The sequence below is a fragment of the Megascapheus bottae genome, chromosome 27, assembly GCF_031878675.1.
Source record: "Megascapheus bottae isolate mThoBot1 chromosome 27, mThoBot2.hap1, whole genome shotgun sequence".
NCBI lineage: Eukaryota > Metazoa > Chordata > Mammalia > Rodentia > Geomyidae > Megascapheus > Megascapheus bottae.
This window is the reverse complement of record NC_143535.1, coordinates 618,360-642,821: the sequence shown is the minus strand read 5'-3', so window position 1 is coordinate 642,821 and position 24,462 is coordinate 618,360. Positions and strand designations below refer to the sequence as shown.

The following is a 24,462-nucleotide window of genomic DNA, read 5'->3' as shown; positions in this document are numbered from 1 at the left end:
TTTATCATAAAGGCCACACTAAAACAAACGTATTCATTCAATTCACATAAACTTAAAAGTTACCAGAAAAACTGTCTCCTACATATGAATTGAATAGAATACCTATTACATATCAGCTTTCCAATTGCCTTTAAATCCTTATTACATTTGATATACTTAGTTCATTTCCAGTATTATATCTACTCCTTGCTACCCACACAAATGTAAGAAAATGGAAATATGCTTTAAATTATTTAGTAATTCATAGATTATAACTTGATTTTTAATTATTATGGCCATTTTAAAAATCTAACAATATGGATCTTTCTAATCTTGTCAGCCTATTAATAGACACAGAGCAACCATTTAAGATTGCCATAGCAGCCATCACAATTCATGCAAAAAGACTTCAGGGAAGTGCTCAATCTGCTGTTTTTCTTGGTAGTTTTTTTTCTGTTTTTTGCTTTTGTGGTGCTTTTACAGCAGGCTTGAGCCCAGGGCTTCATTCTCTCAGTTTTTTTTGCTAATATCTGATACTCTGCCAATTAAGACATACTCCCAGTCCAATTTGTCTGCTGATTAACTACAAATATAGTCTCTTGGATTTTTTCTGCCCGGGCTGGCTTTAAACTGCAGTCTCTTAATGGCAGCCTCCTGAGTAGCTAGGATTCCAACAGCAGAGAGCCATCAGTACCTGGCTCTCTCTAACTTTTGCTAGAGAATCTGGGGAATGTTACTGTTACAGAGTAATGACTGCTGATCTGCAAAAATGAACGGACACAGACTTGTAACTTATATCTATATAGATCAGCTTCTGACCACAAGCACAAATAAAGACAAAAATACATTATGAACCATGTAACTGCTTTAGATATACTTCACAGGACAGTGGTGAACATGGAGAAAAAGAAAGTACATTGTTTAGTGATTAAGTGTCACAAATACCATTTATTTACCTAGAACAATGATGAAATTAAATGTCATTACTGACTCGTGTTTGTCATCTTCTGTTTATTCCTGATGGTGGCTCGAAGTTTACGTATGACCAGCCTATCAGGTAGAATCATATCACCTTGTTGTTCTAGATAATCTAACAAATTCTCAGTCCACTGGAGGGCAGCTGCATGATCTATATGTTTCTCTGGAACCAACTCTGAGTCCTCCTCCTCATTTCCACTGGATTCATCTGTCTGGCCTTGTGCTCTCTTGATGATTGCACTATCCGTTAACACCTCATAACCCGGCTCAGTACTGTCCACTTCAAGCCATCTTTCAATGTTCTCAGCAGTCGGGCTTTCCAGTCCTCTGGTGTGCTGTAAAAGTGCGGCCACAGTAGCTACAGAAATATCTTCTTCATCAAAGTCTAACCCATCCTTCTCCTCTGCCGTGGGGAGAATCTGCTTCCAAGCTCTGCTAATGGTGACTGGCTTCACCAAGTTCCATGCCATGGCTACTTCGTACAGTGCGTCCAGCAGGGTCAGCTTCTTCCAGAATGACTTCAGGTCATTGCCTTCTTCTAGATTGTTCTGGAGGAGGCCCGCACGATAGTTCCTTTTCACGGCTGCTATGACCCCCTGATCCAGGGGCTGAACCAGTGGAGCCACATTAGCTGGTAAATATTTAGCAAATATTTGACCATCATCTGACCTCAGGACGTTTTCATTTGGATGTGTTGGCGAATTATCTAACAACAGCACCGCCTTCTCAGGCAGGCCTCTGGATCTCAAGTACTCTCGAACCTGTGGAACAAAAATCCTATCGAACCACTGGCGGAAAATGGAAAGGTCCATCCATGCACCTCTTTGGCTGAAGTAAGAAACTGGCAGATTTACAGTATCTGTTGATTTGAAAGAGCGAGGTTTCTTCGCTCTGCCCACTACACAGAGTTTAAGTTTGTGCAGACCTGTGGCATTGGCACAACACATGACAGTGACTCTTTCTTCCAGTGGCCTGTGCCTGGGGACAGAACATTTTCCTTTGATACCTGAAGTCCTGGCGGGGAGGCACTTCCAAAACAGCCCAGTTTCATCTGCATTGTAGATCTGGTCAGGCTGCAAATTCTCTCGCTCAACAAAATCTCGGAAGTTGTTACAGAAATCTTCCACGGCAGCCCCATCCCCATTTAATCTCTCGTTCCTAATGTTGATCTCTCTGATGCTGTGCCTCTGCTTAAAACGGGTTAACCAGCCAGCGGAAGGGTTAAAATCACCGTCCATTCCCAAAGCGTAGAAGAAGAACTCTGCCCTTTTGGCACAAATTGGTCCCGACACTGGGTTCCCTTTCGCCCTCTGCTGGTTGAACCACTCGAGCATGGCTCGGTCCAGCTCCTCGTACATGGACGGCTTCATGGACTTCCTCTTGGCCAGGAGGCTGGTGGAATCCGAGCTGCTGGCGTAAGTGATGATCTTCTCCTTGTTCTTCCTGATGTCCCTGACGGTGGTTTCCCCGATCCCGTAGACCACGGCCAGCTGCTTGGACGAGCCCCCGTCCTCGAGTTTCTTGATGATGTCCAGTTTGTCTTTAATGGTCAACACCACGCGCTTCCGTTTCCCCGACATGGCGGCCCGGGTCGTTCCCACTTCAGAGCGTCCTGCCAGCTTCACAGCCACCGGCCCGCCGGGTGGAGGAGAGGGCTTGGGGGGCGGGGGGCCGACCTGTAAACCGGGGGACAGTGGGAGAGACCCCGAGTGCCCGACAGGTTCACGACCTCCGCGGCCAGGGTTCGGGCTCGCTCTCCCCCCCGCCGACCCCCGCCCCGGGCTCCCGGCCCCCGCCGACCCCCGCCCGGGGATTCCGGCCCCCGCCGACCCCCGCCCGGGCTCCCGGCCCCCGCCGACCCCCGCCCCGGGCTCCCGGCCCCCGGCGTCCGGCCCTCGCCCTCGCACGGTCCCCGTCCTCCTCCGGCCCTGGGCCCGGCCCCACAGTTCCCGAGGACCCACGGCGGGGCCGTCCCGAGCCCCTGCTACCTCGAGTCCACCGCTGCTGACAGCCGCGCGGCGCCGCCCCTCCCCGGCGCTCGCTCCCGGAAGCAGCCTCGCTGCCCCGCCCCCTGTTCCTCCCGGAGGCGGGACTTCCCCCGCGAGCCGGAAGTGGGCGTGGCGTCTTCTGCGCGCCCGGAAGTAGGGAGAGGCGGGGGCGGAGGCGCTTTGAAAGGTGAGAGCGGGAGGGCGGTGTCGGCGGGTCCCGCTGCGGCTCGGGCCGCTGACGGCTCCTTACCCTGGCGCGCCCCCAGCGCCTCTCCTGGTGGGCGAGAGTGAGTTACCGCTGAGTGTCGCCCGTCAGCTCCGCGCCCCTCAGCCCCGCTCCGCGGCCGCGCGGGCGAGGACGCCGCGCCCCGGTTGTCCGCCTGAGCAGGCTCACGGCCTGGAGAGCCCGGCTCCGGACTCGGCCTCCAGGCGGCGGCCTCGGGGTGCCAGGCCCTCCCTCGGCGTCCCGGGCCGGGTGTCGCGGGGACGTGGCGGGGACAGCGCCTGGGGCGGCTCGCCCACCCCCGGGAGCCACCGCAGGGCTGCGGGTGTCCTGGGGCCCTTTCCGCTTCTCTGGCGTCCCTCCTACCCAGGGTGGTCAGAGGAGGGGCTGCGACAACGCGAGGACCCGGCCCGGAGCTGACAGCTCCCTGCTTCCGAGCGTCCCCAGGAATTCGCGCAGCCTGGGGGCGTCTACATTATCTCATCTCGCGAGGCCACTGCTCCCAGCGGGTGCCGGCATTTGGATACGGATCTGATAGCCAGGTCCTTGACCCCCTTCCCAACACCAAGGAGGGGCACAGTTTACCAACAAGAGCGAGCCCTTTCTGGTGGAGTTCCAGATAAACAGTCTAGGGTTCCACTGACCTCCAAATGCTGTGCGTGACAACTGCCGCCTGCTTGTTCGGCACCCTCCGGGCCCCAAGATGTGGAGGAAAAGATACTCTGGTGAGAGACTCAAGTGACACCCTCTCGGAACCTTCTTTTAGTTGTGGAGTTGCAGAACTGTGAGACAAAGAACACAATTGATGTGATGGCTTTTAATCTCCATTGTTGGCAGGACTCATACCGGTATTATGTGCATCTCCACTAAGCAGCCATGAAACAGTATAGTATTAATCCTCTCCCTTCACTTCTTGCTTTCTGGTTGGAGTCTTGTTTTTAGCTAAAGGTGAGGTATTATTACAGAAGCTCAATAAAAATCTCATTTGAAGAAGTTGGGTGTGTGCTGAGCATATATAGGAATTACATCCATTTACACAGATGTTTTTTCTGAGTAAATCTTAGAGACATACCTTTCTTTCCCTTCAACCTGGCTTTCCATGCTCATTTCTCTCCCCAGGTTCATTCTCCTTTTCCTTCTGCCATCAATCATCCCTCCCCAGTCTAATATAGTGAAGAGGCTCAGAAAGTACCAATAGGAGTCTACTATGTTTCTATTTCCTCTTGCAATGACAATATTTTTTACCTTATTAATAGTTTTGAAGTTGAAACTCTGACAGTTTTTGTTGGGTCAAATAAAATCCTTTATTTGAAATAAATATATGTTGCCTCAAGCATTCAGATTCAATATTTTTTAAATCAAAGTCTGCCTTTCTTTAAAATCTTTACTTGTGAACTCATTGGGGTATCCCTTAAAGTATGTGATCAATGTCATCAGTAAAATAGTGGAGAGAAGTCTGCCAATGTTCATCTCTTTTATATTTTTTTCCCTGCTCAGTGGATAAATAATTTGCAAAAGTGTCTGACCAAACTTATCTGTGCTAAAATTTAGCTAGTTACATGATAGGAAAGGCATATTTGTAAACTCTGGACCATTTTGATGGCTATTTTCTAAATGTAAAACAGCATAAGTGAGATATTAAGATGATGGTAATATTTTACAGGTGTAACCTTTATACAAATATATCGGCAGCAGTCATTGTGTCCCACTGGACGAAGTGTCAGGAGGCCTGGTTTCTAATCCCAGTTTCTCACTAGCAGGCATTGTGATCTTGGGTAAGTCATTTACACTCTTGTGTCCTTGCCTTTGATATTTATAAATAAAAACATATGGCATGTTCTCTGGAGGATTCTTGTCAAGATTTAAGAATAAGGGTGAATAATTATGAAATGAAACAAAAAATTTAGGGGAATTTCTTTTTTTAATTTTTAAAATTACTTTCTCATTTATGTGGTACTGAGGAATCAAACCCAGGGCCTACATGCATTCCAGGCAAGCAAGCACTTTACCACTAATCAACATTCCCCAGCCCTTTTATTTCTTAACTACCTACAGATGTCAGTCTTTTTAATAGTAATCATCTTTTTACCATTGTCCTAGAAATAACATTATAACTTTCTGAGCATCTTTTTGGGGGTTTTTTAGTGGGATGTTTGGTTGTGGGCTTGAACTCAATGCCAGGGCACTATCCCTGAGCTCTTTTGCTCAAGGCTAGCACTCACTACTTGAGCCACAGTGCCAGTTCTGATTTTCTGGTGGTTACTTGAAGAGCCTCATAGACATTCCTTCCCAGCCTGGCTTCAAACTGAGATCCTGAGATCTCAGCCTCCTGATAAATTAGGTGAGTGTGTTATTTTTTGAGAGTCATCTAGTGTGTATAAATTTATTTGAGGTACTAGTAAAATGATTTTTCACATTTCTTACTGTCCACGTTTGCTACAGTATACCTATTGAAACCATATTTGTCATTCATCATCAGTGTTTTTCATTATTTCTCTCAATTCAAACACATTTATAAGAAAGGCTTATTACAGTGTAATGAACACTGGCTTATGCAAATTTAATGTATTTGCTTCCAAAAACTTGTTTGTTTTGCATGGCTTCAAAATATAAGTTCCCTAACCTATCTAGTATCTGTTCAAGGAACATCATCTTTTCAAACTCAGAGCAGAAATTAGGTGGATATATTGTAAAGAACATTTCCTTGAATAATATAAGAAGTTTTAAAGAGTAATCACACATCTGACATTTTTGTTCATTTTTTTCATTTTAATATAAGTATTCTGCAACCAAAATATAATTTCAGATAACAGACTCATCAGCCTAATGACTAGAATTTGAAATTGCTATTATGTTATCTTGTAGCAATTATTATTTACACCATAAATATAATTTCTAGGGTATAGTATTTCAACTTCTGCTCTGACTGTTAGAGGTGTTACCATTATAGACAAGAGACATTGGCTTATAAAAATACCAGGATTTAAACTGGGTGCAGTGGCTCATGCCTATAATCCTAGCTGAGATATGAGGATCATGGTTCAAAGCCAGAGTGGGCACTATACACTAAAGACTGTTGAGACTCTTATCTCTAGTTAACCACTAGAAAACTGAAAGTGGCAATTTGGCGCAAGGGGTAGGGTAGTAGCCTTGAGCTGAAGAGCTCAGGGACAGCACCCAGGCCCAGAAGTTCAAGCCCCACGACTGACAAACTAAAAATACCAGGATTTGTACAATCTAATCAGTGGTATCATCTTTCTTCTCCCAAGAAATCATTCTGGCTATAAATCTTGTCCAGAAATACCTCACTGCACACAAACAAAAAATTAACTTCAATGTTTTGGCATCTCTTTCAGAGTATGTCTCACATACTTATGAAAGTCCTTAATAATAGTTGGAAACTGCTAACAGTTCATATATATATATATATATATACCCCTTAGATTTTTATTTTTGTTTCTATAGGTTTTTTCATGCTATCTTTTATAGAAAAAAATCCAGGAATATTTTGTACATGGTAGAAATCCTGGAATACTCTTAAGGTCATTTCTTTGCAGGGGACTAATGATTAAATTCTATAAGCTCTTATACACAGGTATAAGGTCAGTGTCATCATATTATGATCATGTTTCTAGCCCACAGCAACCAGAAAATGATTCTGATTTTCTAATTTTCTTGATTCCTCCTTTAATATATGCTTGTGATCATTTTAATGGAATTCACCCTTTCTTTTAACATCAGAAACAGAGCTCTGGATTTCTTCCCAAAGTCATGCACTGCTTCACCGTGAAACTTCCTTGTTTTATCCACTTGACTGTACTATTGGATTTTTAGTAAATTTTCTGTTGGGTTGTACCATATCTAACCCTACTACTACCTTACTAAGGTACATTGAGGCTGTCAGTGTACTGTCTAGGTTCTCTTTCACCATTTCACTGTTGCCTCTTATTATGTCAATTACTACTTTATAACCTTTCTTATGATTCTTTATAATTCATGTCATTTTGCTACTCAAACTCCACCTTTGCCTAAAAGATGATTGATCACCTTGGAAATCTCATTCTACTTTTCTATTCCCGTCTCCTCCTTTGAGTCTGAAGTTTCATTTTTATTTCTTTTCCCTCCATACAAGTACTTCCTGAAGGCTCCAGGAACATGCTTTTTCTTTGTATTCCTTTCAGTTCAACATGAAGCACGATTTGGGAAATATTCGTGTAATAGTTTCATAGATGTTCAGTAATTATGGTTTATAATTTTATCTTTACAGTATTCAGACTTCTTTACCCAGATATTTTATGTGATTTTTACCTTAGTGGATCATTTAATAAAATCATATAAAGATGATGTATGTCATCTATAAATTCATTGCTGCAGTCTGTTATTCCTAATAACTTTATTTTGCAGAAGTTTTCATGAAAATGGTCCATGTTAGAACACATGAAACAAGGAAATACTCTGAAACTCAAGTGCCTGAACAAAAATCTCGAATTGACTGGCGGCGGACTAAGAGAAGTATCTCACAGCTATGTGACAGTGATGAAGAGCTGGATAGGGAGGAAGAGTTTAGTAGTGAGGAAAGTGTTGATAGTAAAGAAGAACTTAATACTAGCAAGGATCATCTTGATAATGAAACACAAACGAATGAAAGAGAGCTTACTCTAACCAATGTTGAGAGTGAAGGAAGCACTTACACTGGCAGTGGTTTAACAATTGAGGAAGAAGAGGAAGAAATGAACAATACAAAACTTACTGACTTACCAGGTCATAGCAAGCCTCTGAGTCAAGAGGAGGAGGAGCTCCACAAACACAGTGATGAAGAATGCATCAAGCGAGGGAAGAGAAAAAGAAATGCCACTACGATGTATGACAGCACTGACAGTGAGAATGACAGTGATGTCGTAGTTAGAAAAGTAGGCATTAAACGTCCACAAAGAGTGGTTGAGGATGATGATTGCTCCTCAGTGGAAATGGAGCCAGAAACCCCTGAAAAATCAGTAGCTGCCCGAAAGAGAAGACAGCTCCAGAAGTTAAAAGAACTCTCAAAACAAAGGTCTTCTCAGAGATGCAGTAGTGGTAGAGATTTTGAGGTGTGTTGTATTTTGTTGGTGGTATTATTGTTTTTAAGTTTATTTAAGAGTATTTAATTTTTATAAATGCCAAAGTACTAGATTTTATCTTCAGTAAATCCAGAATCTATTATTCAAATATCCCTGAACATGTTTAATTGCATGGTTGTACCCAATAGTATTGTTTTATTCTGAGCCTGTTTCTCACTTTTTTTCCTCACTTTTTTAGAATTATAAGAGTACTGTTTTACCTGGTCTTTCCTGTTCTTAAATGCTTACAATCTTAAACATTTTGTACCACTTAACTGAGGCATAATCTTCCTAATAAGTTTACCATTCAACATGATAAAATTCTCTAATTTTAATCTTAAAAATATGAGCTTAATTCTGCGTAATTTTAACTCAGTTATAACCTTCCAAATTTATATCCACACTGGCCCAATTTACGGAAACATTTATCTTAATTAGGACTCTGAAAAAGAATCTTGCCCAAGTGGCAATGAGGATGACAATGAAGATGAAAACATTTCTGAAGATGGAGATGATTATATTATCGATGACTTTGTAGTACAAGATGAAGAGAGTGACGAGTATAAAAGTGAACCAGGAGAAAAATTGACATCACAACTGAAATTAGTAAAACAGAATTCTCTTTGTAAGTTTAAATATCAAGGTAACATTTTATAACTTGCTCAAATTTACAAATAAGCAAGTCAACTTTTTAATATTACATTGGTTTAGTTTCATTTTCAGATATCTTAAATGCACTATTCCAATGCTCTCAAAAAATCTTTTCCATCTTAAAATATGTTGATCCCCACAAGTCTTTATTTCTAGCATTTCTACCGATGTTTACCACTATAGAAATATGGGGGGTTTTTGTGTGTGTGGATCATGGGGCTTGAACTCTAGGCTTTCACATTGTCCCTAAGCTCTTCAGCTCAAGACTACCACCCTACCCCTTGAGCCACACCCCCACTTCCTATTTTCTAATGGTTAATTGAAGAAAAGAGTCTCACATTCTTTAGTTCTTTAGTGCTGGGTTGAGCTTGAACCAGATCTCAGCCTCCTGAGTAGCTAGGATCACAGGTGTGAACCACCCACTAGAAATACAATTTAAAATTCTTTAATCTCTTTATTTAAAATACTCATTACATCAATATAAACATTTCATGAAATAAAGACTATATTTTCTAAAAATTAGGAGAGTGCTATTGTTTTGCAATCCTAGCCCTTTTTTGGCAGTACTGAAGCTTGATCTCAGGGCCTTGCTCTTTCCCTCAGCTTTCTTGCTCATTACTGACAGTCTTCCACTTGAACCATGCCTTCAATTGATATTTTGATGGTTAATTGAGATAAAGTCTCAGAGACTTTTCTGCTTGAGCTAGCTTTAAAAAAGATCCTCCAGGTCTCAGCCTCCTCAGCGGCTGTGATTGCAGACAGCCACAGGAGCCTAAGTGAACTTTGTCTTCTTTACTGTAGGAAGGTAGCTAGAGTCTTACACCTGTTTTGCAGTTAGTCTGTCATGATGTGCCACTTTGTTATAGTATATGCTAATAGTTTTCCTCAGACGGATAGTGAGCTAAAAAGGGAAGGAGTGTTTTGAGAGTATTTTTTTTTGTGGGTCATGGGGCTTGAACTCTGTGCCTGGGTGCTGTCGCTGAGTTCTTCAGCTCAAGGCTACTGCCCTACCACTTGAGCCACAACCCCACTTCCCCTGTTTTCAAGTGATTCATTGGAGGTAAGAGTCTCATGGACTTTAGTGCTGAGCTCGCTTTGAACTGTGATCCTCAGATCTCAGACTCCTAAGTAGCTAGGATTACAGGCATGAATCACCATGTCCTGCTTTAGAGCACTTTATAATGCTAGTTTCATACAAGACATATGATACTTTATCATATCCATGTATAATTTTGTAACAATACCTTAGTCATTTGGAAAAGACTGGTGCAGTGGATTATGCAGATATTTAAAATCATGACATATTTTACTGTATGATTTTTAAAATGTTACATTTATTAATACCACCACTTATCAGAACAATTCTCTGATATTGAGAAACTTCAGAAGTCTATCAAGTTCACAGTAGCACATGCAAGTTTATCACAATTGTAATTTCTAGTGTTCTTAATAAATTTTTCCTTAGCAAGGTTGAGAACATTTAAAATAATGTCTGAAACTGTATTAGAAGCAAATAAATTTGGATGATGGGGATTTGCTTAGGGAGCCAAGTCTCCAAGGCAGCTACAGGCTCAGTCAGCTGACTGTGGATACTCCCAGTTTCCTACCACTGACCATGTCTATTCCAGAGAGCTTTGTCCGCTTGATTGTAGTATTTATTTTTTAATTAATTTCAGATTCTTTCAGCGATCACTATGCTCACTTTGAAAGAGTTGTGAGGGCTCTTCTGATCAACGCTTTAGATGAATCTTTTCTGGGAACATTGTATGGTAAGTTCACAGTGTAAATGGAACATTAAAATTTGTTTTTCCCTAATGGTTAATCCATCACTTTTAAAGTTAGATTAAGCAAAATCAAGGAGAACCATTCTTAAGACTTATTAGCTGTTTCTTCTAGGATGCACCCCACCAAAAAATAGAGTTGAGTGAAAAGTTCCTTGGATTTATCATTTGAGATAAGTAAAAAATGAGAACATGACAGACCCATGTACCCAAAGAGCTTTTTATGAATTTGAGGAAATAAACTCCTAAAACAGCAGTGCACAGCATCCATGTGCTGGCCCAGCTTCTCTTGAGTTTTTGGAATGTCACTTTCATGGCATCTTATGCTTTCATGCAAAATGAATATAATCCCTTTACTAACAGAAAAGTCCGTGCTGTAGGGGAAGAGTATAGAGCAAAGGTTGATCAGAGAGTATCTCCCAGGGCTAACTTTAAATAGACTTGAAGTGAAGGTTGTAGCCATGTAGCACAGAGAGCACAGCAAGCACTGAGACCCCCGGGGAAGAGTTTCCTGTGTTCAAGAATGATTTAGAAGGCCTGTAGAGCCGAAGTGCAGTGAGTTCCAAGAGAAGGTAGAGAAATGAGTTCAGGTTAGCATGCACTGACATCATTTATAAGATTCCTTAGTAGAATTTTAAAAATGATAGAAGCAAAAAGACCATGACAAATGTGTTGTTGTTGTTGTTTTGTTGGTCATGAGGTTTGAATTCTGAGCCTGAGCTCTTCAGCCCTACCCCTTGAGCCTCAGTGCCACTTTTTTCTAGTGGTTTTCTGCTGGTTAATTGTAGATAAAAGTCTCACAGTCTTTGGTGCCTTGGCTAGCTTTGAACCACAATCCTCAGATCTCAGCCTCCTTAGTAGGTAGGATTACAGGCGTTACCCACTGTGTCAGGCTAACAGATGTGTATAAATAGAGAATGCAGTATGAACCAAATCAGGAAGACAGAAGTGAGCGTGGCGTGCAAAGGAAGAATGAGGAAAATGTCTAGCCAAAGGAAAATTCTGCTTTGTTGGCACAAGGAGCTACCACTAGATCCGCAGAACAGAGCCATTTGAAGAGAGTCAAAAGCTGACTTGGAACTTTGATCTGGAATTCAAGGTTAACCCAGGCCAACTTTGTATAAGAGAATACAAGATAGCTTGCCAGTCTCTTAAATCTGACTTATCAGAAAATACTCTAAAAGTTTTTCCCCTTGTATTCTGAAGAAATGAGTGTTTTCAGGTTTTCTTTTTCTTTTTTGTAACTTAAAGTATTTTCAACCAAGTGTCTTCTTAATACTCTAGGAAAAGGTCCTTAAATATTCGGTTGATTTTTTTCAGAATGATGGACAGAATGATTGTTTTTTGGTTTTTGTTTGTTTTTTGCCAGTCCTGGGCTTGAGCTTAGAGCCTGAGCATTATCCTTGGACTTTCTCAAGGCTAGAGCTCTACCACTTGAGCCTCAGCACCTCTTCCGGCTTTTTGCTATGTAGGTGGGGTACCGAGGAATCGAACCCGGGTCTTTGTGCATGCTACGCAAGCACTCTACCACTAGGCCAAACTCCCAGTCCCATGATTGGTGGTTTTTTTTTTTATTACTGTTATCAATCCCTTGTCAGATGGTACCAGGCAAAAATCATACGCAAAAGAAATGTTGACATCTCTTCACTATTTGGATGATCGCTTTATTCAGCCTCGTCTAGAGAACTTAGTTTCTAGAAGTCGATGGAAAGAGCAATACAAGGTACGTGCTTTGTGACTCTTGCACACTTTGGGGGAGATGGCTACTGTAGACCTCGCCTGCCTTCAGTCATGTGCAGTAGTCTTCCAATGCACTGACCTTTGTCAGCTTATTTCTCCTCACCTATTGGAAAGGCTATCATTATTTTGATCCATACATATGAGCATATACTAATAGACAAGTAATAGTTATCTAATAGTTAGGTCATTCTGAGAAATATAGTTTAGAACGTCTCTAGGGCTTAGTGGCCTAAGGATGCTGGGACCAGCCAAGAGCTGGAGACCTTATTCAAATAATGAAGTACAAAAGGCCTGAGAGTGGGGCACATTTCTCTTAGAAGACTACATTTCATCCAGTTCAGCTTTTAAGTTAGCTGGTAGTAAATTGGCAGTAAATTACTAGGTTTGCGAGATATCTATGCAATTACAGAATCACAAGACTTCAAGTTGAAGAGTGACTACCATATAAATCTTTTTGATTTGATGTACATTATTAAACCGCTCTCAAGCCCAAGTTTCTTCCTCAGATAGAAAGAACATTTGTCAATTTGAAGGGAAATGTTTATTTCCTTGAAGCATAAAATTTATAGCACAGCCCTTATAATGTAGCATAAATATTGTTTTTGTAATAAATAAACAGTAAGACTAGATGTGGTGGTACACACCTATAATCCTAGCTACTTGGGCTGTAGCAATTGCATTCCAAAGTCAGCTGGAGAAAAAAAATTAGCAGACCTCAATAAAAATAACAAAAACAGATGTGGGGTTATATGTCTGTTAATTCCAACTGGACAAAAGATATAGGTAAGAAGATCGTAGTGACAATAAAAAAAAAGCAACATTAAAGTAAAAAGGTCTTAGGTTATAGACAAGATGGTCTAGCAAGTTCAATACCCTGTATTCAAAGCCCAGTACTGGGGGAGGGGTGGGAGAGGAAAAAGAAAAACTGTAGAACATGCAACGTTCGCCAAGAATTACATGTAAAGTGTATTTATTCTATGAAGTAACACATGAGGAAGTCACCATTATCACTATTTTTTAAATGAGGAAAGTATAATTTAGAAAAATTAGGTAAAAGCTGGCAATTACATGGACCAAGAGATCCTAGCATGTTCTAGGTCATAATATGCTTTCCTGCACTGTGACAGGTTACAGAGGGTTTGGAAAAACCCATGCTGGAATGATAGCTGTGAGCTACATAGACTGATTAGAGATGGGGGGACTATAACAACTTGGAGTAAACTAATTCTACTGCTGAACATAAAGAAATAATAGAATCGACACTTCTATAATCTCAGTCATTTGACCCAGCAAAGTGTATTTGTCAGCCTGTCTAGTAGGAATCATCAAGAGTGTTCTGCTTCCTGTAGTCACTCTGGAAACCAAGCTGAGAACTGTTACCTGGGCCAGGGTTTCACTGAATGCCACAGAGGCAGAAAGTAGCTAGTCACCTTAAGATATCTGAATCTCAGCCTCTAAGTCTGGAGGAGCTATAAGCAGGAGAAATACAAAGAACAGAAAGAGAGCCATGTTTTGAATCACAGTCTGGGAAAGAATCTGTGGTTTTGGATAATTAATAATTTTCTGGCTACTGGAAGACGTGAGTATAGATTAATTATGCTAACAGTGTATTCATTATGTGTACATCAAATGCTATGGCAAAACCTATTCGACACTACCAACTGCTAAAGTAATGGCTAGCATAGACCCAAAGTATAAGCAGAAATTCTTGGACACTGTAACTGTACAGCTCAGTGCAGCTTATTATGCATGTTATGTGTTTTTTCTGTTTATGCATTGTTAGTTCAGCTGTATTACAGTCCATCAGGACAAGAGATGTAGAAATCTACATTTCAATATATATCAACAACAATACTTAGCAGTAACTTATAAATATGAAAAAGATAAAAGTTATTCTTCCCAATCCAGTTTCTTTTCACTCACTAGACAAAATTAAAAATGTTTCTCTTAATTTAACAACACCTTGTAAAACATTGACTCTATGCTCAGTATCGAAGTAAGAAATATCAATGAGTTTTACATTTACAGTTTCATTAAGATCTGTTTTATTTGGGATAGATTCTTATTTTTGATCTTAAACTCTATTGCGTTTTTGTTTTCAGGAACGAGTTGAAAATTATTCTGCTGTAAGTATCCTTCCAAAGAATGCTGAAAATTGTACGTGTCAGGCCTGTGGGCTGCACCGCTACTGCCGGTACTCTGTGCACTTGTCAGGAAGGCTGTACAACTCCAGGACTATGAAGGCAGACGACTTTATGTCACACGACAAGCAGGTATTCCATTCTCTAGTGCCAGTCTTCAGGAGTTTTGAAATGTTCCACGCATGAGCTTGCATACGAAGTCCTCAGTAATTTTCACAAATAGTGAAGACAGAACAAGGGGAAAGAGTACAAGGAAAGAAAAGTACAGAGATCATGTTATTTCAGAGAGTGAGGCATGTACTTATAAACGCGGAAGTGTGAGTATTAAGCACTTCCTTTGCGTGTGCATGGAGTATGGATGATGGATGGGTAGGAAAGAGACCAGAGTTATCTCTAAATCATTCCTGTTATTAGGTGGTGGAAATATTATTGATTTAAATTCTCCTAAGTGAGATAGTATGATTCCTCATTTCTACTGAAAAATATAGTTGATCACATCCTTCTGGGGCAGTAAAGTTTGCAAGTATCATAAAGCCCAAGGACAGAGCTCAGGCCCTAGGTTCAAACCCCAGGACTGGCAAAAAAAAAAAAAAATGTGTTTTTTAAAGGAAGAGAATTTGGCATCAAATCATGAAAAGAAATCAGAACATGCTTTTCACAACTTTTTGGAGTTTTAAAAAGGCCATAAAAATGTCCAAAATATTATCTTCATAAGAAAATGCACCAAACATGACTTGCCAATCACTATGTTATGACTTAAATTTGTTTTTGCCAACATACTCTGGGCTCATCTATTGAATATCATCACCTATGTATGTGAAGAAAAGTTTAGCTTTTTTTGTCACAGAACAAGTTCCGTAGATAAATATTAAAAACTATACCACAGTAGTTGTACAGAATTTGTGAAAGTATCATCCATCAGTGAACTAAATTAAGCATAGACCAAGTACATATGTTAGAAAGAAGTTCATATCTTTCTTTAGGTTACTATGTCATATTATAGTTGATAACTTCATAATGTTCAGATCTCTTCTGATATCTTTTCTACAGTGAGGGAAATATTGTATGCTAAATTTATTTGCTTTGAGTAGTCAATAATGCTGTCTTCCTATTTTACCTGTGGGTATGTATAACAAACTATTACCACTCAAAACATTGTGGAAAAAAATGTTCTGGTTGGTTAATGTTATACAAAAGAATGGTTTTGATTTTATAATCCTACTCTGTTTAAATATATAAAATTAAAATTCCAGTTAGCAGATAATGTGTTTATGTAACATTCGCATATGATACATTGGTCCAAAAATATGCTTAAACCCCAATTTATTTTTCATACTTCACATGTTTTGAGGATATTAATTAAAACCTACTGATACTTAATATTGGTACAGAGTTTGTTTGTTTGCTTGTTGCTTGCTTATGGTCAGGATATTTTCCTAACCCAGACATTTTAGCACAGTAGCATATCCATGCAGTTCCGTGGTGCCCATCTTTCTACCATTTTTCTCTTCTTTCCCAAACTTGGCTGTGTTTTTGAGGGTCACTAGCTTGGAGAAGTTGATTCTCCAGCTGGTTAAGTACACCTTTCACTTACATCTTTTACTTAACATCTCTTGCATGGTTCTTGATTCATTGTTTTATAATTTATCTTTCTCACTAGACTGTAAACTCCTTAATGCAGGTAATAGGTCTTTCACTTATCCATCACCAGTATCTACCTCAATACTTGAGCATGACAGGTGCTAAGTTTTTGTTGACTGATTCTGTAAATTAAAGACAAAGAAGCCATTAAAGAAACAGGTAAGATAAGTTAATAATGTATTTATTATATTGTACTATTAAAGAAAATGTGAAAACTACATATTCATTACTATATTATACCCTTCATAGCCAAGATGATTATGTTTGTCTCTTGTTTTAGGTGTTTACTGTGGGCAGAATTTGTGTCAACCGCACAAGAATTTATCATAAACTAAAACATTTTAAATTCCAACTGTACCAAGAATGTTGCTTCCTGGCAAAGACAGAAGAAGTTGAGGGTGAACAGGTTAAAGACACTGTGGAAAGAATTTTCAGTCAATCAGAAAAAAGTGGCTGGATTGAAAAGGTAAAGCTAAAGAACTGTCTTTTTTTATAGACCCTGGAGCCTAGAAACAAGTGATTACAAGACAGTGACACCCAGGATCCTCTCTTGTCTTGTTTTTGTACTTTCTCTCTTCTACTCATTCCTTTCATGTTTACCATTGTCTAACCCTGAAGTAGATACAATTTTTAACAATAAGACTGTTCTTCGGTGCTTTAGCTATTACACAGACTTCTTATACATATATGAGATGCCCTGATTTTCTTTTATTTTTTTGTTAGTCATAGGCCTTGAACTCTGGGCCTGGGCATTGTCCCTGGGCTCTTCAGCTCAAAGCTAGTGCCCTACCACTTTGAGCCACAGTGCCATTTCAGGTTTTCTGGTGGTTAGTTGGAGATATGAGTCTTCTGAACTTCAGTGCCCAGGCTAGCTTTGAATCACGATCCTCAGATCTTGGCCTCCTGAGTAGCTAGGATTGCAGGCGTGAGACACCACGCCAGGCAGTCTCCTGATTTTCTTTGACAACATGCGGAACTCATGTCCATCTGTTTGCTTCCTATTCTTTAGAATAGTTCTTGTAACCCGAAAGGCACCTGGTGCCACTGAGGACAAGATCTCGACTGCCCGTTCACATGACACTCATGGGGGAGAGGTGCAGAAGGTTCAGATCACAACATTCATTTCAGTTCTCCCATCTTCTGTTGGTCACTACATTTGATCTCAGGGATAAATTGGGGGGAGAGGGGGATAAAGAGTGCACTGGATCCCTGAAGATCAACTAGCAGCTCATAAGCTCTAGTCTGCTCACAGAGCATTTGCAGATGTCCATGGAGTATGCCAAGAATGCTAATCCGATTGCAGTCTGAAATTCCTATCTCCAATAAACTACCAATAAAGCCAGATGTGGAGCTGTGGCTCAAATGGTACTAGCTTTGAGGAAAGGAAGCTTGGTGATAGTGTTCAGGCCCTAAATTCAGGCCTAGGAACAGCGTGGTTGAGCAAAAGAAGCTCAGTGATATTGCCCAGGCCCCAAATTCAAGGCCCAGGAATGGTGTGCTCATGCGCATGCGAACACACACACACACACACACACACACACACACACACACACACACACACACACACACACAGCAGCCAAGAAAAGAACAAATGATAAGAAAATTATCGTAAAATTGAAATATACAAAACAAATGATAATATGTATCTCATTCTAAAATATCTTTGGAAAAATTCTAACATGTTTTCATTAAGAATAAAGTAGGGACTAGGTGTATGGCCTAGTGGTAGAGTGCTTGCCTAGGATGCACAAAGCCCTGGGTTTGATTTCTTGGTACCACATACACAGAAAAAGCCAGTAATGGTGCTGTGGCTCAAGTGGTAGAGTGCTAGCTTTGAGAAAGCTCAACGACAGTACCCGGACCCTGAGTTCAAGCCCCAGGACTGGAAGAAAAGAAAAAGAAGTAGAAGGCTGCAGCTCATGCAGTGCAGTACTTAACTAGCAAGTCCATAGCCCTGAGTTCAAAAAGTGAAAGACATAAAATTCGATGGAGTCTGGGCAGTTAAAGTGAGATTATTGGTATGGGAAAGAGGAGGAGGAGGAGGAGGAGGAGGAGATGGTGGTGGTGGTGGAGATGGAGAATTAAGAAGACACATGAACACTACGAAGTGAAGAAAACTTCAACAGAAACATCCAATTAGGTTTACAGTTATTTTTTTTAAGATTTTATTAACATTGATTTTTACATCATATTTCAAATGTCATGCTTTACAAGTATTCAAGAGGGGATTCTCTATATACAACCACTGGCACATAGATTTTAGAACATAATTAAAATTAAGATGAAGGTTTATATGTCATAGATACATAGACATAAAAATATATGATGGGGGGCCGGGAGTTTGGCCTAGTGGTTAAAGCGCTTGCCTAGCATGCATGAAGACCCGGGTTCGATTCCTCAGTACCACATATATAGAAAAAAGCCGGAAGTGGTGCTGAGGCTCAAGTGGTAGAGCTCTAGCCTTGAGAAAGTCCAAGGACAGTGCTCAGGCCCTGAGCTCAAGCCCAGGACTGGCAAAAAAAAAAAAAAATATATATATATATATATATATGATGGGATATATACTCTATAGACATAATGTTATATAGATTGATATGTATCTGTGACATATAGTTATGTTTGAAGTACGTTTGTTTTTGTTTTGTTGTTTTGTTTTGCCAGTCCTTGGCCTTGAGCTCAGGGCCTGAGCACTGGCCTTGGGTTTTTTCTCCAGGCTAGAACTCTACCACTTGCACTGCAACACCACTTCTGGCTTTTTTCTATGTATGTGGTACTGAGGCATCAAACCTGTGTCTTCATCATGCTAGTCAAGCACCCTACCACTAGGCCAAACTCCTGGCCTCTGCAGTACATTTTAAGCATATTTCTACACAAATACATTGTAATTAGAAACCTGTCCTTTCCCTTAATCTTCCAATTTCTTCACTTAAAACTTCTTTTTCCTTCAATTAATGTGTCTCAAAATCCTGCCCTTAATTATGTCAGAATAATCTAGAAGCTTGTCAAATAAAAGAAGAAATACGTAGGGTATTATGCACTGATGTATTAAAGATTCTTTTTTGTTTTTTGGTCTGTCATGGGGTTGAACCTCAGGGCCTGGGCGGTACCAGAGCTCTTTTTTCTTTTGGCCAGTCCTGGGACTTGAACTCAGGTTCTGACTACTATCCTTGGACTTTCTCAAGGCTAGCTCTCTACCACCTGAGCCACACCACCACTTCCAGCTTTTTCTGTGTATGTGGTACCAAGGAATCGAACCCAGGAATTTGTGCATGCTAGGCAAGCACTCTTGCCATTAGGCCATGCTCCCAGCTCCCAGAGCTCTTGTCAAGGCTGGCATTCTAACACACGGAGCCATGGTGTCACTTTTGGTTTTTAAGTTGTTGGTTGGAGATAATAGTCTCATGGACTTCCTTCCCAGGCTGGCTTCAAACCACGATCCTCAGACCTCAGCCTTCGGAGTAGCTAGGATTATAGGTGTAAGCCTGATCCTTTGGTGAAGTAGAGATGAGAACTGAAGTTTAATGGTACCTGTTTCACCAGGTTCTGACCCTTTCCCAGGATTCCTTGCAAGGCCCATCCCTTCCTGTGGGTCCAGTCTGCTACCTCAGACTACAGACTCCAGATTCCTTTTGTGTTCTGACTGTCTGCTCACACTGCATTCCCGTAATCTCAGCTATTTTTATCAGTAGGCACATCTGGTATTGTAAGAGATAATCTTCATTATTAAAATAAGACCCAAACTCTCTTAATGTCTATGAAGAACTATGAGAGCTATGTCTTAGAGTAATGTTAACTGCCTTTTGTGTTTCACTTTCCCTTTGTTTTCTTTTCATGAAAGCCATCACCCTCCTACCCTTAAAAACACAAAGTGTGTGCTATTATATTAAAAGCATGTGTTCTTGTATGTGTACTACCACTTCCTAGTATTAGAATTTGGACTCAAGTTACATTATTTCTCTAATCCTAAGATCTTCTCATCTGTAAAGCACAAACTAAGTATTAATTAGGATTTTGGTTTTGAGATAAAATAATACACTTCAAGTATGTAGTACAGGACCTAGAATTAGAAAATTGTTGATTAATATTGCCTATTACTTGAAATAAAACTGAGGAGAGATTTAATTTCCTTTTTCAGTACAACAGATTTTCATTTTCCAAAGTGAACTTAATGAGAAAACAATGTAAAGATAATACAAAGAACATAAAACACTGAAACTTTTAACATCTATATTTCTAGTCCTAAAGTATCTGATTACCGGTATCTAATGAAACCTGTCTGTGTCTGAGCCAGGAAATGCCCTAAATAGCCATGGAGTTGGAATCTTGAGAATATGCAAAAGGGCTTGATGGCCTTGCCTAGTGGAAAAGCACTCCCATAAAATTCTAGGTCATTTGGGACCTTCCATCTCTTGGGAATAGATCCTCCAGAATTCATGAGACATGAAGTGATTAGAGAATTTAATCTCAACTGAAGCAACCACTTTGGAACTCTGTATGTTCCAAACTGAACTCAATCTTTTTTGCTCCTCCAGTCTTTCTGTGAAGAAACTCTAAGGTTTTTCTACCTACTCACCTTAAAATCTGTTTCACCCTTAACTCCTTAGCTTGTTTTTGCTGTTGCTGTTGTTGTTTTTCCTTCATCTTCATTACCATCATTCAATTCTGGCATTTGGCATTTAAGCCATCCTAGGCAACAAGACAGCTTAATTTATTATCATGGGCTCTATAATTAATTGCTAAATGGTCCTAGTAAGTTTATTATTTTGCTCTTTCCCTTCTTGGGGTAGGGAGATGGAGAAAGTGGTGGCGGTGGGGTTTAAATTTAGGTCCTCACACATCCCCTAGTTTATAGTGAGCACTTTGCCTAGGTCATATCAGTCCCTTGCTGTACCCAAGTGTTTCACTATCTCATTATTTGTCAAATCACAGCTCAGTTCATTAGCCTAGGATCTCATGGTTTTATACTTAGTGTCTTGGGTGTGATCTAACCTTTCTCTGGGAAACTCAGCTTATCAGATCCACACATCCTTGGGATGTCAACTTTGGTGAGCTATTGTTTCGTACGGAAACCTTCACCACTAACAGTTTACCTAACAAATGTTGTGTCACGGGACCATTTAACAACCAGTTTCTTCTGGTTTCAACTGCTTGTGTCTCCTCTTCTGAACTCTTTTTAAAGTCATTGCATTTTTTACTATCAGTATGGTACTAGAAAATAAGACAGGCATGATATGAATAATAGTACTGTTTGATTTCTTTCTAATGCTGTTAGGAATCCTTATTTGAAATTTATCTCCTAATCATTTAAATAAAATGAATTTTGTTACAAACATGAAATAGACTTGTTCCAATTTGTGTCTATAGTTTGAAAATGGCTAATTTATCTTCACTGTTTGGAATAACAAGCTTTTCTATTGCATATGCAGAAATATGTTCAACTTCAAGACTATCTCAATTCTGCAGATTACTTTCAAGATGAAAAGGTTGACTTTTAGCCCGTTTCGTTCGAAGAAGATTTTATACATACCTGTAAATATGAAGATTATGGATGATGTTTTTCTGTATCATGTGACATTTATATATTGTATGTGTATCTTCATGGCAAAATATCTGCTCATGTAAAGTCTGAGATGGTCCTCTACAGTCTAATAAAACTTACCTGATGTACATGAAGAATATAGATTTGCAATTTTAACTCTATAAATGTATTTTAAAGTTATGTAACAATGTCTGTTTAAGAGATGACTATCAAATGAATGAGGCGTTCGTGCCCTTTAAATTTTGGAGAACTATATTGTAACTTAAAAATATAATTATGGGCCGGGAGTTTAGCCTAGCGGTAGAGTGCTTGCTTAGCATGCACAAAGACCCGGGTTTGATTCCTCAGTACCACATACATAGAAAAGCCAGGAATGGTGCTGTGGCTCAAATGGTAGAGCTCTACTCTTGAGGAAAGCCCAAGGACAGTGCTCAGGCCCTGAGTTCAAGCCCCACGACTGGCAAAAAAAAATATATATATATATATATAATTAAACTAGTATCTTTATGTTTTTATTGCTAAATCCCTATCCAGATCTGTGCATTACCTTTTGGAATATTAAATAAACTTCTCTAATTTTGTTTGTCTACTGTCGTCTAAGTTGGTGAGCCATGGCCAAAAAAAAACCACCTCAATGTTCATTCATCCAGTGTTCTTGCCTCAGAGTCTGGCTGTTGGTTAGCTTCTTACTCTCTGTCTTCAAATAGGTACAGGAATGAGCTATCGGCTGTCATGATACCTGATTACACAGAAATTTTTATGCCAATACTGGAATGTAGTGGTTATTTCCCCCTTTATCTTTGACACTGAATGTTTAACATTAAACACAGGGACTCCTGTATGTTAGTCAAGTGTTCTACTGCTTGATCCATACCCCAGCCTTTTTTTTCCTGTTAAGATAGAGTTTACTAAATGTGCCAAGATGACCTTGAACTCTTGATCTTCCTGAATAGCTGAAACTTTTTGAGAGCTGACATACATTTTGGATTTTTGAATTAAGGATGTTTAGCTGGTGAACACCCATGTTAACATTCCAAAACCTAAAAATCTCCAAAATCTGAAACATTTGTAATGCCTGTATTCTATCTGAGGGTAGTTAATTTTTATTTCCAAGCCAACATTCCAGAGGTTGTAGGATTCTAGATGAAAGCAGGCCTAGACGATGGCAGATTAAACTATGAACATAGGTAATCTTGAGATATGTCCATTGAGTTAGTTCATTCTTATCTATAGTTCATTTTGAAGCAGGGTCATATTATCAAAATATTAGACTTGATTTAAATTAATAAAACTCCATTGATGGGGTCCAAATGACTTCCAAATTAGGATGCCTGGATTATTTTTGGACTTACATTCACCTTAGTTTATGTTCCGTAATTGATCATGACTAGCAGAACCATGCCAGTGGCATGGAATTTATTTCAGGAAGGTATCGTCAGTAGAGAGTTAAGTGTTTTCATAAGAGAGATACTTGATTTGTGTTGTTATTAAACTTCTTTATTGCATAGCAAGTCAAACATTTTGATAACCTTGCATTTGGTTTTGTCCTAGACAATTAAATTTCAAAGCAATCTTTTCTTTCCTTCCAGCAATGCCATCCTCATAAAGTATTTTATTATCCGTACTGGATTGCTGTGACTACCAGATGGATGTAGCCAGAGACACACCAGCAGGCAGGTACAGTACCTTCCGTAGACAGCCCTCTCATGCTCCAGCAGTAACCCACCAGGCCCCTGGCTGGACTAATGAGCACTTCCCAGTGTGAACCCAGCTAGTGTGCTCAGCGGTGTCGTTTACTATAGATTGAAAAATGAACATCCTGTCCTCAGGGTGGGCATGATGCAGGCCTGGAAGGGAAAACACATCCCCTGGCTGGGAATTTCTTAGCCTTTTGGAGCTGGTGGAATGGTTGCATAGAGGTTGGGGACTTTCCCCAGTCCTCCCCACGTTACCCAGGTTGGGCTGAGCTGAGGGGGAGGTTGAGAAGCCTAGGCTCTGGGATTCACCTCGTAGCCACTGGGAGGCCCTCTGCCTTGCTCTTTCCGCAGGCCTGGCAAATTACTCACTTGGAGCAGTGGCACCAGCCTTCCACCAGGGAGCCCTGAGCGTCCCCCCTCCCCATCTGCAGCTTGCTGGCTCGCTCTCGCTCTTGCTCTCTCCCTGTCCCTCTGTTTCTCCCTATCTCTCTCCCCTCCCTCCTCTCTCCCTCTCCCTCTCCCTCTGTCTCTCTCTCTCTCTCCCCCCTCCCTCTCCCTTTCCTATCACAGCACAATGAAAGCCAGTGTATCGCTGTGACTTCGGGCGGGAGCCAGTGTCAGCAAAGCGCCTAACAGCAGCCGAGAAAGAGAAAGGAAAATAGAAGCTACTTTTTTTTTTCTTTTCCATTTATAAAGCGGAGCACTACAAGAGATAGAACCACATTGCTGCTCGCCAGGCAGACCCTCGGATCCACTGGCCGGGGATGGCATTACAAAAGTGGACAGAAAAGTGGCTGGACAGCACTCTGTGCCATTTGCTGGAAGTTTGTAAGTGTGACCATCTTTTGTAAATTACTCTCAGAAGAGTTTGTCTCCTGCTGCTGTGTTAGAATAGAGCTGGGGATAAGAAATAATCACCTTTCACAGAAGAGAAAAAGTCGGTGTTGAGGGCGCTCTGTTGGTGGGTTACCACCTCGGGTAGAGGAACGAGGACTTGCGCTGGTAGGG

General features: G+C 40.6%; 2 protein-coding genes across 5 annotated transcripts; one reads left to right on the top strand and one right to left on the bottom strand.

Annotated features, from left to right (window-relative positions):
- Positions 1 to 907: 907 nt before the first annotated feature.
- Jrkl (JRK like) lies at positions 908 to 2,788 on the bottom strand. Its single transcript, XM_090319230.1, has one exon. The coding sequence runs from the start codon at positions 2,535 to 2,537 to the stop codon at positions 963 to 965; it is 1,575 nt and encodes a 524-aa protein (XP_090175356.1). The 5' UTR covers positions 2,538 to 2,788; the 3' UTR covers positions 908 to 962.
- Positions 2,789 to 7,577: 4,789 nt separating this feature from the next.
- On the top strand, positions 7,578 to 24,452 carry Ccdc82 (coiled-coil domain containing 82). Of its 4 annotated transcripts, none has more exons than XM_090319228.1 (7): positions 7,578 to 8,255; positions 8,703 to 8,889; positions 10,592 to 10,684; positions 12,295 to 12,419; positions 16,499 to 16,684; positions 23,347 to 23,434; positions 24,151 to 24,452. In XM_090319228.1, the coding sequence occupies exons 1-6, from the start codon at positions 7,581 to 7,583 to the stop codon at positions 23,410 to 23,412; spliced, it is 1,332 nt and encodes a 443-aa protein (XP_090175354.1). In that variant the 5' UTR covers positions 7,578 to 7,580; the 3' UTR covers positions 23,413 to 23,434; positions 24,151 to 24,452. The 4 variants fall into 4 exon arrangements, with proteins under 4 accessions (XP_090175354.1, XP_090175353.1, XP_090175352.1 ...); XM_090319227.1 differs by lacking the exon at positions 24,151 to 24,452 and adding an exon at positions 21,645 to 21,747 and having other exon boundaries at positions 23,347 to 23,413; XM_090319226.1 differs by lacking the exons at positions 23,347 to 23,434; positions 24,151 to 24,452 and adding an exon at positions 21,645 to 21,894.
- The last annotated feature ends 10 nt before the right edge of the window (positions 24,453 to 24,462 follow it).